Genomic DNA, 14,254 nt, shown 5'->3' on the forward strand with positions numbered 1-14,254 from the left:
GTCAACTGTTCTGTATAGTTTCCTTTAACCCCAGAGCAAATGACTGACCTTTTTTAAGACTGACTATTTCCATTTAGACAGGTTTTTTTTCTGGCTCTGATTCAATGAAGCCAGAACGCTAACAAAGATAATGTAATTTAATGGCCTACTCAAAGGCTTTGCTATACCAGCTAAACTAGTTAAATTCCATGGGCGGTCTATAGTCATAGCTACCTGATAATGCCCAGGTCAACCTGGGCAGACTCTTTATTGAAACCCTTGGTTGCAGCATTGACAGTGAACATGTTCAGCTAGGTAAAACAAGGGGTTCTGTCCCAAAATAACAATTGCCTGCTGTCTGTTCAGTTAGCCAGAGCCTTACCGACTGTCTGAAGGTTGAGCCCAAGACCATAGAAACCACCCCATCTAGACCGTTCAACTCCAGCCTCTCGGACCTCCTTTCCAGGATCAGTCCCAGCGCCAGCCCAGGCCGTAGGCCCCACCCTTCCTCCTCCAGACCCCCTGCCGAGGCTCCTAACACACTAGTCATGCCCAACGCCTACGCCCTCCACCCAGAGCTCACCAGGCCCACCCCGGTCAACTCCGCTAACTCCACGCCGGACCCCGCGCAGCCCCAGCCCCACTATGACTGCCACCAGCAGAGGACGCAGGGCGGGGAAGTGGACTCTCTGTTCATCCGCGCCGTCACGGCCGCCGAGCTCGTGTGCGGAGAGAGGAAGTACAAGTGCTCAGGATGTCTGAGGTTCTACGACCACCTGGGGGCGCTGCTGCGTCACATCGACCAGGGCTGGCGGGAAGGCTTCAGCTGCCGCGTCTTCTACAGGAAGCTGAAGAGCATGCAGGAGCACCGGGCTCGGTCGAGCGCCGGCCGCAACGTAGACAGGCAGTCTCGCGGTTCCTCTGTGCATCTTGGCTCCGCCTCCATGGCGACCACGCCCATGACCACGCCCACGCCCACTGAAGGACAGCAAAGCCACGCCTCCAAGGATAAGAAAGCGGATATGATCCACAAGTGGCTGCTAAAGACTGAGATTACTGTTTTGAAACAATGAATCTACCAGTGTTTTTGTGTGGGTGTTTTTGTACACAAGAATACATTTGTGAACATATTAAAACATGACACCATGCAAGCTTCCAATGTCTTTGTTGGTACAATTATTTGTCCTGGATTTCTTAAAATACTGGTGCAACACTGTTGAAACATTATTACCATAGGATTAGATAGGATTCAGATATAGCCTTGCAGTTGGAAGAACGTGTTTGATGTTCTTAAAAGACTCAGATGAGCTTGAAGACATCATTGCTGACTACTGTTTATTCAGAGAGCCATCTCCATGGCAATGGAGAGACAGAACAGTCAGAAGACATATCACACTTGCTCGCAAAACTCCAGTCTGCTGCTCTGCTCCCCTCCCTAGGCAAATGGACATGGCAGAGCCTGGCAAATTAAGTATGTGTGACTTTGAACGTAGATGACACAGAATGACAAGCCTGCTCAGGGGATTTGGCCTATTTATAAGAAGTATACTGGTTTTGTTGCTTCATGGTAAATGTGTTTCTGTGATGTACTGCTAAACATGTATCCGTACATAACAGATATGATTGAGAAAATGTGTGAATGTGGTGTTAAAAAAAATCGCCTTTGATTCACATTTAAGTGACACCCTGTAGTCAGTGAGAGGCCTTCACAGCCGGCACTGCCTGCATGCCCAACTGCTCATCAGCTTCTTTTTATAAGGTTCCAAAATGGATATTCAAGGTGATAATTCCTTACACAACTATATCCTATCTGTATTCTATCATATTGTGAGGTTAGTCATTGAAGACTGTAAAGACTTTAATGTACACTATTCCCTTATAACCAAGGCAGTGTTACAGTCAATTCTGGATAAAGGTATTATGTCATTTATGTGAATGAACGTAGAGAGTTGATAACACACTATTACAAAATGTGATGTCAACTGCATGGAACGATTGCAAACCTAACCAACATAATGTTATTCAAACACCTCAAACTCCAGCAATGGTGCTAGTGTTTGTAGGGGTAAACCAACACGTCTGGATACATTTACTGATACATTTCCGGCAATTTTTTCTCCCCTTTTTTGTGTTTTCTCTGTCCCAGACCCCTTTACAAGCCACCACTCCATGCCGGTGCTGAGGACAGCTTCACACCTCGAATCCCACCATCCCAAACCCTCCCCCTCTCCCAAACCCTCCCCCTCTCCCAAACCCTCCCCCTCTCCCAAACCCTCCCTCAGACGATGCCTGCACCCCTCACCCACGCCCGGAGGGCACACTCGTTTAGCGCCGCTCAATGCCAAGTCTGTGGAGCTGCAGCCCGGGTACAAGTCTGACCCTCTGGACGTCAACTTCTTAAGCGAGGTCTCCTCCATGGAGCCGTCGGAGGACGGCAGTGACCTGGGCTACCGCTGCTCCTGTTGCCTGCACCTCCAGGCGTCGCTCTCGGCCCTGCGGAGCCACGTCGCCCTCAGCTGGAAGGAGGGCTTCAGTTGCCGCGTCTACTACCGCAGGCTCTGGCAGATGCGCCACAGCCACATCCGCCTCATCCACCAGGGGAAGGCGGTGGGCGGTGCGGCCAACCGGAGGCAGCTGAAGGTGGGGGCAGGGGCGGAGGGCAGAGGGCGGAGGCCAGGGGGTGTAACAAGGCAGCACCAGGAGGGGTCTGGAGGAAAGAAGGAGGAGAGGAAGGTCAGGAGACCGCCCAAGGAGATGGTTCAGACTGTCGTTGGGAACACTCTGGTTCAAAAATGGTTGAGTGAGATCAACCCCCCTGATGCCACTACGTCCAGTGAAAGCGAGAGCGTGTAGATTTTTTTAAATCTAGCTTGACAGATGCCAGGTTGTCTATTAAAAAACTATTCTTGCAATATCTGTGTGTGAAACTTGTATTATTTGTCTTCGAAGAGGAATTGATTCTTTATGACTTTGAGATGGTTGTGATGCGCTTCACCTGGTTGGCTCTGATGAGGTCTCATGTTTGTGTGTGAATTTGAATCTCATCCCAACTTGGCTCTACAGTAAAACCTGCAGGGCTTACACATGCACACACACACACACACACAATCAGATAACGCGCACACACAGAAAACCCGACCTTATTCCTTAGCATCTCTTATTCCGCCCAATTCAAAGTGCCAGTTGCTCAGTTGAGTCGTATTATCATATTCCTGGCTTCAGCGGCTTGGAAGTGTTTTAAAAAATCATTTCCCAGCTGTGGAATTAATGACTGTGGTCTATTCATCTTATCTGTCAGAGCAGAGGTAGTGGATAAGGAGTTGTAGGAAGAGAGGGAGAAGCTGCAAGCGTAAGAGGAGTGCCAAACTCAGGCTTCAGAGAAAGCCCCATGGCTCTTTTTAGTCACCAGCCTGTTATTAGCACTGTTCAGAAGTGTCCCTACTCATACATTTGTTATGGTCTGGTTTCCTGTTCGTGTTGACCAACAGCGTTGGTTTGATTCAATGTAAAAGTGTGACGACATTTAACATTCAGTATGCTCATCTCATCTTCAATATTTTGGTCGTGAGATATGTCAACATCTCTACTCTCCCTGGGTGGGGGGCCAAGGTGAAAGGTGTAGATAGGAGACTGCGTGGGGTGCCGGAGGCTGGCTAAGCCAATGACCTTTCCAACATGGCTGATCGATGAGGCTCATCACTGCGGTGGCGCTGGGGGGCTCCTTCCTCCCCTCTCCCCCCATCCTCATCCCCACTGGGGCAGCCCTGGTGCTGTGATCCAAACCTAGTCCTGGGCCCTCCTGTTGGATCACACCATCACAGGGGTGGCTGACTGCAGGGTAACATGAGGACGAGGACATTTGGGAGTCGTAATGTGGTTGAACGTAATAGAATTAGACTGAGTGCTGCTACAGTCTCAGCTCTTAGATCATAGTCTGAGCATTGGCTAAAACAGACTATCCCATACATGGATTAACATACTGCATGTAAGTTATGTGTACTTACATGTCTTGTAAGATTGTATTTAAATGCCTGAAAACAAACCCTCCCACCTCTTTCAACTACTCATCCCTCGCTCAGAATCTGAACCGCTGCTTGCAGTAACGCTCTAAATAACGACCTCGCTCTCTGGCGTAATGGGACTTCAAAGTGCTAACTCAATACATCGCTACTCAGCGGGTTATTGCCATGGAAATGGTGCATGTAGAGTTAGCATCATTGAGCTAGCGGTGTGCTAATGAGGCTGTGGACATGTGATCAGAGGGGCGGCAGACAGGAGCGCTTCTAGTCCTCTTTCATCAGGGCTTGAGTACCCGGCCATTAAGGCTTCTGGACAGCCTAACCATTTCAAAGAAGGATCTTTATCGACAAATGCGCATTTATGTATGCACAGAAGCACAAAATGGTCATAACACACACACACACGGATGCACACAGACACACACAAAGCATGTTTGTGAAGCCAGCTTCCTCAGCTGAGGTACCATCTTGGATGGATGTGAGTGAATCCACCATCAACGTACAGCATCGCTTCAGAAAGACACGGCTGTATTCTATAACAAGGTTTTCGAAACACCAACCACAAATTCCTTCATCACGTCTTTAGATCCGTCGAGTCTGAGAGTTCTTTCCCTTTGCTCTTCTTGCTTTTCTCCCCCCCCCCCCCAGTCCTGTTTGACACCTGCCTGTGTGAGAGGGTGTGATGGTGTTAAGAGCTCACTGTGTTTGGTCTTTCATTACCTGTGGCCAAACAAGCGGGCCCCTCACTAGTCTATCTGGGGGAAAGGCTACACGAGGCTTTTAGGATGCCGCTGGAGGGCAGAATGGCAGGTGGGCTAGCCCAGGGGCGGCTAATGAAGAGAGCCTGCATGGCTATCGATCGCCTCAGTCAGCTGATGTGAGGCCGGGGCCCGTAATGGGTTGGTGGAGCATCTTCACACTCACACGCACGCACTCACTGACACATGCACCCATGCACACAGTCAAACGGAGCCAGAAGGAGGAACAGCAGGTGTGCGTGTTTGTGTGTGTAAAAAAAAAGCAGTTAGGGTTGCCGTGTGCCGATAGGAATTTTGGCACTAAAGTTGTCCCAATGGTGTTCTATTGAAATGATTTCAGAAAAGGTATTTGACAAAAAAAAGTTTTTGAGGTGAATGCTTTTTGAACTGAATTTGGTCCTATTTCTTTAATAAAAGTAATACTCTGATAATGCCAGTTCATTTCAGGCATATCTCAGAGCAGGTGTGTTGCATGTTGTGCCTTTGCCTCCCAGACAGACTACAGTACTCGGAACAGACATCTGCAGGTACCCAACCTCATCACTCCTCTGCTTGTGGTTCATTTGCGTAGGCCGGGTAAAGCATGTTAAGTAACAACTGATTTACTCATTAATCATTCATCACTTTCATTTGTTAAGCTTTTTCCCATCCCACAATATTTGGGGTTGATGTTGAATTACTTTTGGAAATTAAGATAGCCTGTTAAGCCGCATGGGCCCATTTTAATCCATCCACATGGGCATGCATGTGTATCTGTATGTGTGTGTGTTTGTATGTGTGTGTGTGTGTGTGTGTGTGTGTGTGTGTTTGTATGTGTGTGTGTGTATGTGTTTGTATGTGTGTGTGTGAGTGTATGCCTGTATCTGCAGGCTATAAACAGTTTGTTCCGGGTACAGTGAGTGTCTGTGGACCTGACGCTACACTCAGACGTTGGTCTGAGAGCTCATTACAACCTTCCCAGCTAACAGGGATCGATAACGTCTGATAGCTGCGAGTGGGTGAGGCAGAAACATCTCCAGATGCCATTAGACCAATCAGAAGCCAGGCTGAAGCCAGGACAGATACCCGGAGTAGAGTGGATTCCTGTAGGACTCCATCATCGCATTGGCCTAGCCTCCTTTCCATCATCCACGGGCTTTAAGACCGCCCACCTCCTGCACATATTAACACCTTAGATTATTAGATTACAATTGCAACTTCACCTGTAATGTGTGAATTAGATTGTGATAGCGAGAGACAGACTGAGTGGGTCTGTGTTTCCCCATACCCAGACAGAAAGACTTATTTTTAAGTAATATTTTACATCATAGGCTAACACTTGTTCACACACATCTCGTCTACATGGTACATGATGACTGGATATTGCAGTAGAATTCAGAAGTCATAGCATATCACTTAAAGATTGGGTAAACTGGGGAGACTCCAGTTCAAATGTGTAGCTCTGTTGCTCACACACTCTCGCTCTCGCTTGTTTTCCCACTCACACTTTTGCTCTGTTTCCCTTTGTGTGACTACATGTGTTCCCTTGTGTGACCATGTGAGACCATGATAGAGAGCCATTGGTTACTTATAGGAGAGTGTATGCCCTTAAACCCATTCATTTAGACGAGCACTAATAATGGTTTTAGAGCAAATGTAGAAGAGGATTGCTCCCACGCAGTGTGCCCCTCTCCAGGTCTATACTGCCACATGAGTTATCTGTCTAGACATTATGAACATGCACTGGTTTAAGAAACCAGGTGTTGCAGTAGTCTCTGCTTTCCCAGCTGTTTTGACATTTTCAGAAAAAGAGTTGACTCTGGATCAAAAACAGGCGTCTGCAGTCTGTATCAATTTATATTAGTATGAACGATATTTCTGGAACTTTTCTCCGGAATAGTTTGTTGAGTCACGTGGTTCCACTAGCCTATAATGTTTGGAACTGTTCTCTAAACCGCTGGCATTGGCCTTCTTTTAGTCCAATGATCGTGATCATTTGGTGTTTTGTTTGCAGTTTCAGTCCCATTGGAATCTGGGGAACTCCTTGACAGCCAGGTAACTCATGCCTTTGATCATTTTTACAGTGCATAACCGCACACAACTCAGCTGATAATAGACAAAACCCAATTCCTCGTGAAGGGATTTTGCTGTTGTCTAGGTATGCGCGGAGGTGTGTCGACTTCTCATCCCTCGGGAGAGCGACACGAGCGCAATCTGCAGTGTCTCCGTGTTCCCAGCCTCATAAAACATGCATTCGCTCCCTCACCGAGAGCTACAGCCCTGGTGACTGCGGCAAGAATGACTTGCGACTTGTTTGTATGCATGGAATTCTCGGGACTGTGACTCCAGACGCCGAAACCAATTATTCAAATAGCCGCACTGTAACTGCTACAGTAAGCCGTGTCGAGAACAAGGGAGGAGCTTCGTCTCCGGTTCATAATGGAATGTTCCCCGGTGTCTGCGCGGGTACAGTAGAATAGCTCGAGCCTTCAGCGCGCCTGAGCCATAGCCCCATTTTGATATCCGGTAGAGCCCGTTACTATAGTTTTAGCCTTGTGTTAGTTGTGTTCAGATCAGACTGCAATCCACAGATAAACCAAAGTATATTATCGCAGCTATTTGTACATTTACATTACATTTAGTCATTTAGCAGACGCTCTTATCCAGAGCGACTTACAGTAAGTACAGGGACATTCCCCCATTTGTAGACTATAGCCTACCGCCCTTTCTTTCTTTTTTTTGCTTTTACTGGTTAATGAGGAGATTGGCAATCATGACTGACTCACTTGGTCCTTAATGCTCAAGGTTGTCTGACAAATCAACTATCAATCAAGTTGCTTACTTTTACTTTACAACAAGGGTTTTCCCTGACCTACCATAGTGGAGTCCCCCCCCCTCTCTGCATCACTCACCTTCTCTCTTGTTACTGTTTTGATGTTTCCAATCATACAATGACACATCTGAAATTAATTTCCCCTGCAACTATGCAGTGTTATTAAAAACTGATGTGTTGTGAGACACCTGTGGCAATACAATGAAATTATCTCCAATGAAAAGAGATGAAACAGATGATTCATTATCTGCCAAGCAGTCCAGCTGTCCGTCTGTTCTGTAAGTAACAAAAGACACAACAAGACGCTGCTTTGCAAGCGCGACCATCTCAGATATGAACGATGAGCCCATCTGAAATATAATTTCTCTTTCACACTATTTTGAATACCTGACATTTAAAATTCTGAGTGTGTCCAACGCCGCATTGTCAGAGCAGCAATGAGGAATGTCCTGAGGCCATCGCATTAATCTCTATTAAATGAGGACCTGTCAGCGAGCTGTGTGTGTGTGTGTGTGCTGCATGTGTTTGTGTGTCCTTAAGCATAGCTTGTCTGTCAGGTGTGTACCTTCCTCCTTCTCCTCACAACAGTGCGGGTTGCTCAGTTTCAAACCTGCAGTGGTATATCCTCAATTTCATTTATATTTGCTTTTCACTTTCTTCATCATTAACATGTGCTTGATGATCTTGTTTCACGCTTAATTTTGCACAAATGCATTTCAGTTAGTATTAATTGGGAATTGTTTTAATGATCTGGTTTGACATTTAATTTAGAGGCTTGAAGAGTACCCTGTAGTCTTGATTGGAAAGCTTAGTATAAATGAAAGTTAGATAGAAAGCAAATAGATTGAGCAATATCATGGCACATCCTCATATCCCTCCACTGGCTTCACATCTACTACCTGAAAAAAAATACTTATCTTTTATGGCACAGATGCAACTTTTCACGTGACTTTATATTTATATATTTACTGCTATTTATTTACCACCTGATTCCTTTCTTAAATAAAAATGAAAAAAACTGTTTCATCCTGAGATTGCCTCTAGAAGGAAGGGTACACTATGAATAAAATGAATGATTATTATTTGTAGTGTTCATAATAAGATCACCATGTTAGACAAGGAGATGTGCTGAAGATGCCTGATGGATACATTTAACATGTCAAGTCATTAATACATCAATGCAATATTCCTCCTCAAGCAAAACAAGATTCACCCTTCTAATATGTTTTATCAATTGTATTCATTCAAGTTACTAAAACTTGATTCACTTTATTATTAAAGTCCTGAAATGACAGACAATATAGAACCTCTTGCATTTCTAGGAGTTTTGATTGGCATTTTATATTTAAACCTCATAATATTTTTGTCCTACTTGGGTTCCCCTGCAGCCTTTGTTTGGAACCAGAAGGGGAGGTGTCTTGAAACAAACAGATGGGACAACAACTTGACCTATTTTTCATCTGGAAATCTCTCAACAGAAAAAAGACCTAGGATGTGCTTGGTGGATTACTTAGCATTTGTATTCTAATAGTAATAGTTAGGAAGTATTCATATCTTAAAACCGGATCCCATGGTGGACAGTATTTGGGTCAGTGTGTGTGCAAGTGTGTTTGAGAGACAGAGGGATAACGCTGGAGTTGGTACATTTGGACTGAGTGTGTCTGCAACTACATTGATGAGCAGTCAATCATTGAAAGCAGTCTTCATACCCCAGACCAACCTCTCTCATTTCTCCTTTCGGGAAATATTTAGATTCAGCTTGGTCTTTTCTTTATTCACATGTCATGGATTCGGACATGGATTGCACAGTACAAATGCACATTTGTTTTGACACTTAAAATTATTATATGCTAGGTAAACATTTTATTAGACAATTTGATTTACACACTGTAGAAGGTGACAAAAGATCTGTTTGAGCAAGCTGTAAGGGTGTGTGTGTGTGTTAAGGTATTCGCAAGATAAACAATATTGTAGCTTGAATATTAATACAAAAGAACTAATTTAGTAGAATATTAATTAATTTGAAATTAGACAAGTTACATTTACAAATATTATTTTACAAAATGTATTCAATAAAAAACGAATTTCCTTTTCACAAGAAAGAACCTTGCAGCTGTGCAGTGAGTGTTGAGACATTGATGGAATTGGTTCACCTTCTGGAAAGCGTTACTTTGTCAGATCTGCTCACAGTATTTATGCTCCAAGGCTTTACTTCACTGTTATAATACAAATCGTCTACTGTGCAGAGCTCAGGTCAAGCCCAGAAATGTGCTTCTACAACCAGACTGTACCTGCAGTGTAGCATTTGCATAGTCTTGTCTTATCAATATTACAGCCTATATGTCAAATTGCTTCAACTTAAATTAAATGCATTTCATACAGCTTCAGTATTCGTTTTTCTAGCCTATTGTTGATTAGAAAGGTGCCAGGAAGCAGTCTTTTGAGACCTCATAATTGCACAGGTCAAGCCAAATTTTGAAATAGCAATTCATGAAGTTAGACCATGACATGAAAAGAACTCTTGCCCTTGGCAGAATTGACTTGCTCTTCGCTATTCCGAAAGAAGAAATAATAAATCGTGAAGTGTTGGAGACAATTTTGATAATTGCCTTTTTTCTGTTGGACTTCAAGCGCTGCTGGCAAAATACAGTCTTGTGCGAGTAGCCTGCTGTAGGATAGGATTAGGATAGGGACTCCACAAGTCATGCCTAGGTCTGTATTATCTATAGGCCTACACGTCATTAACGGAGACGTAACTATGAACTATGTAGCTACTATGAACAGCGCCCCCCCCCCCACCTATGCATTATGGGGTTTGATTAGCCTACTAAGAAGGGAAATACAAACTGTTTTATGATGCTATAGGTGGCACTGTTTATTAACTAAGGTTTTAGACCGTTTTTTCCCGCTGCATGCATTTGACGATGGCAGTAGTGGTAGGTCAATAGCAACATTGCCCTGCTTGATGTTACACTGAAGACGAAAAACAATAATATTGTGCGGTATGACAGCTCAGTAACATAGTGGCACAGCGGTGCAAACATAGGCCTATTGTTACCTATTTGTTACCAATAGGCTTATACAAAATGTGGACATGAATTGCAGTCATTTTGAGTGCGAAAAGGTTGTGGTCCACTGCTATTCCATCAGTCAGTCTATAGTGATGGAGTATTTGCTATAGGCTTACATTGACAACTCTATGCGTGTTTGAAATGCTGTCTGCTTACTGACATGAAAGCCCAATAAATCACCTTCGGCTGTCAAGCGGCTGACGCTCGAACAAGAGCCTGTCTGCGCCATACCATCCTGAGTTTCTCTCTCTTTCTCACACTCACCATCCCCCCCCCCTCCCCCACACACACACCTCTACATCTCTCTCTCTCAGCTCCCTCTCGTGCGCGCTCTGGGCACCGAGCAGCAACAGCACTAGATAAGTGAAAGCCTTTTCAGAGCCACTCAGGCAGCCGCAGCCGCAGCATCATCGGTAGCGAGCACACAGTCGCGCGGGGCTGTCAAAAGGACGCCGACGCTCTCACATACTCGTAAACTCGACCACTGCAATCAAGATTGACCAGAAGATAGCTCTGTTTGCTTCAACTACGTTTTTCTTTCTGGTTCCCGAAGGCTTACGCGTCTGAAGGGATGTCTGTCTTACGTTGCCGTTTTTTGGCTGGGAATTTACTCGTTTGGTGAATTTGTATCCATAACAACTGACAACGATAGTAGCTTGTTCCTTGCCTTCATCATCGAGAAGTATTGTTGGTGTTTTTGAGGATTAGGTGGATAGTGAATTGTGCACCTGTGCCATGATTGCGCTGGTTCTTAAAATTAGAAGAATGTTTGAGTTGGAAAGATTTTGACAAGGAGACCGCTCTGCAACGGAACCCGTCTCGTTCCTGTCTGTGGTGCAATCTCAACTGGACCCTTGGAATTATTTTACCTGACCTCTGAAATATTTCTAAATTTGCGGTCATACCCCGCATACAACCGAGAGGACAAGCTTGTCCACTGCGGGTGAACCCCCTATTAACGGCTGCGGCAGGTTACCATCCGGACTATTTTGATTGGCTTCGCTGTCAGTCTCCGGCGGGCGGTTGACCACCACGGACAACCCCGAAGTTACGATGTCTAATCTGTGAAAGTCAGGTGGTGTCTCATTCGGTCGTCTGATGGCTCCGTCCCGGAAAGACTGCAGATGGGAGATGATCCTCCCGACGGGATGTCTGCTCCTATCCATTTTGGTATTTACACCTGCGCTGGCCAAGGTCTGTAATGACTATTCGAGACACGGCCAGGACAACACCTGGTTCTCGAGGGACGGAGAGAACCTGCCCATCATGGTGCTCATGCCGATGAACGAGTCAGCCCTCATGAGCAGCATCAGTCAGGGTATCGAGCCTGCTGTCCAGCTGGCCATCAAGCACATACGAGAGTCTGGGAAGTACTCGTTCTCACTCATCACAAAAATCTACGACACCGAGGTAGGCTTGATGTGCCCCTGGGCCTCTCAAATGTGATATTGCATTTCTGTGTGTGTGTGGGTGGGTGTGGGTGTGAGGGGGTGTAGCCTACTGCCCCGCAGCGCAGGCAGCGCTCCATCCAGCGCACGCTCATGTGCATTTTTGTTACGTTTTTTTTATCGTCGGCGTAGTGTTCAGGCGGTTGGTTTCTTGAGTTTATCGTCTGTATTTTGTGCAATATGACATGGATAGTAAACTGAACATAGTTGCACCTCTTTTTGCGGTTTTATGTGTGTCATTGTGGTTTTTAATTTCCAATAAATTACAGTTCACTGCCAGCTGATGTAGCCTAGTTTTGTAATTGTCTTGACGTTTACGCACTTGCCTCAAGCTCGTGACAGCACCCGACCCGCACACCTGCCAGCCTAACTCCATTATCCTACTCGGCTTAAAGCACGATTCAGTGGACTTTGTAACGGTGGAAAGGATGATATTTCTTGTGCCTGAAGATGGCAGTAATTAGGTGCGTGATATCCTCTTAGCCTACCTCCACACTCCACAGGAGGAAAACTTGGAACCAAGTCGCCCATGACAACTGTAGCCTACATTGGCTCAATTTACCAATCAATACATAATTCGAAGTCGAGCGAGCAATTACTAACGTTCTACAATTGGCATTTGGTAATTTAGAATTGATTGTGTTTGTATGCTTGGCTGCATCTATTCACAAGTTGTGAATGTAATGTAACAATTGGTCATGACATACAGTAAGACAAGAATTTCCTGCTGCATACAGGAGGATTACACTGACAACTTGGCACAAATTAGACCAAACTAAAACAATTGCATAAAGGTCAATTTGAGTGTTTCTCCATGGTTCTTTGGTCAGCCCTGTGTTGCTTGTGTTATCCTGTTAAAGGGTCCATCCCCATCTTGTACCAGACATACCAGTTGTCTTGTGTAGCAGCTGTTCAATGCTCCAGTGCTTGTTCAGTACCATTACAACCAGGAAAGAGCTGATTTGATTCTTGTTAACTTTAATGTGTCTATCTCAGATCTCAGATCCCCACAGGAATATGCCATGTCAAACCTATAGTTAAATCTCCATGTTTGTGGATGTGTTCAGGAACTTTGACAGGGGGATTAAATATGCTTTGATATGCTGCTATGATTGGCTTGAGTGACAGATGAGCTGTAAGTAGGGGTCGGCAGGTCAGTTTGACATCCGCTCTACTGGAGCAGAGATTGATCCATCTACGACTTGCCATCACTGGAACCATATGTCTTTATGGGTGTAGTCTACCTTCCTACAGTGAATATTACAGGCTATATTATGTTTTTTTAAACCATCTTTATTGTCAATATATACATTACCTTAATGCGCCTAAAACATGTTTTCATTTTAACCTTTGAGTATAAAGTGACCTTTGCGATGTTCTGCACTCAGTAGATTACAGTACATTTACCTTAAATGTTTCAGAATGAGGGTGTAATCTTCTCCTTATGGCAGTATCCTCAGAGACAACCTATTTCCTTGCTGGTGACCATTTCTTTAAGAGAACTGTAATAATCTAGTGGAAGGCCCAAAGGAAATGTGTTTATTGGTGTTATCCGGAGCTTCAGGGAAGGAGATTTCTGCCAAGGACAGACATCTACAAGGCGTTGGAAACATTTTTCACAAACCCTGCCACCATTCCATTCAACAAGGGGGTTGATAACGTCCGCTCAAAGAAGTACAAATTGCATCATCCATGTTGAATAGTAAAGAAATTTTCCTTGAGGAAAACCAGAGAGGCTGGCAGTGAACAACAGAATGAGAGACTGAGGGAAATTAATTACTGTATGTTCCGTCACCGTATGAAACATATTTAACTATGGTATTACTCTAAGACCTAATGCAGTTACATGCAGAACAGACCTCTGGCTGGAAATGTGGAACTGGAGTTGTTGAGTTGTTTATATGTGCAATAATACTGAGCTTTTAACATTACATGTATACTATTACATTTATCTTGCCATGTAATCTGTTTCTCTTCTAGACACACACACACACACACACTGCTTGCTGATGCTGTATGAAAACAAAGCAGGCAGCAGTAGAGTAGCTGCTGAGGCTGTGTGCTGGGATTTAGCCCCAGCAGCTGTAAGTAATGAGTCCCGGAGCAGAGGGTCTTTATCCCTTTATCCCCTCTCACTAGATTCCAGGGCAGGCCGGGCGATCCCCCC

At 44.9% G+C, this 14,254-nt stretch overlaps 1 protein-coding gene across 1 annotated transcript in view; it reads left to right on the forward strand.

Annotated features, from left to right (window-relative positions):
- Window positions 1-11,737: 11,737 nt before the first annotated feature.
- gabbr2 (gamma-aminobutyric acid (GABA) B receptor, 2) overlaps window positions 11,738-14,254 on the forward strand; it is a 111,849-nt gene continuing 109,332 nt past the window's right edge. Inside the window, exon 1 of the mRNA XM_067256202.1 lies at window positions 11,738-12,049. Coding sequence (XP_067112303.1) covers window positions 11,738-12,049 — 312 coding nt within the window. The remainder of the gene's footprint in view (window positions 12,050-14,254) is intronic.

Source organism: Osmerus mordax, chromosome 18, assembly GCF_038355195.1.
Source record: "Osmerus mordax isolate fOsmMor3 chromosome 18, fOsmMor3.pri, whole genome shotgun sequence".
Lineage (NCBI taxonomy): Eukaryota > Metazoa > Chordata > Actinopteri > Osmeriformes > Osmeridae > Osmerus > Osmerus mordax.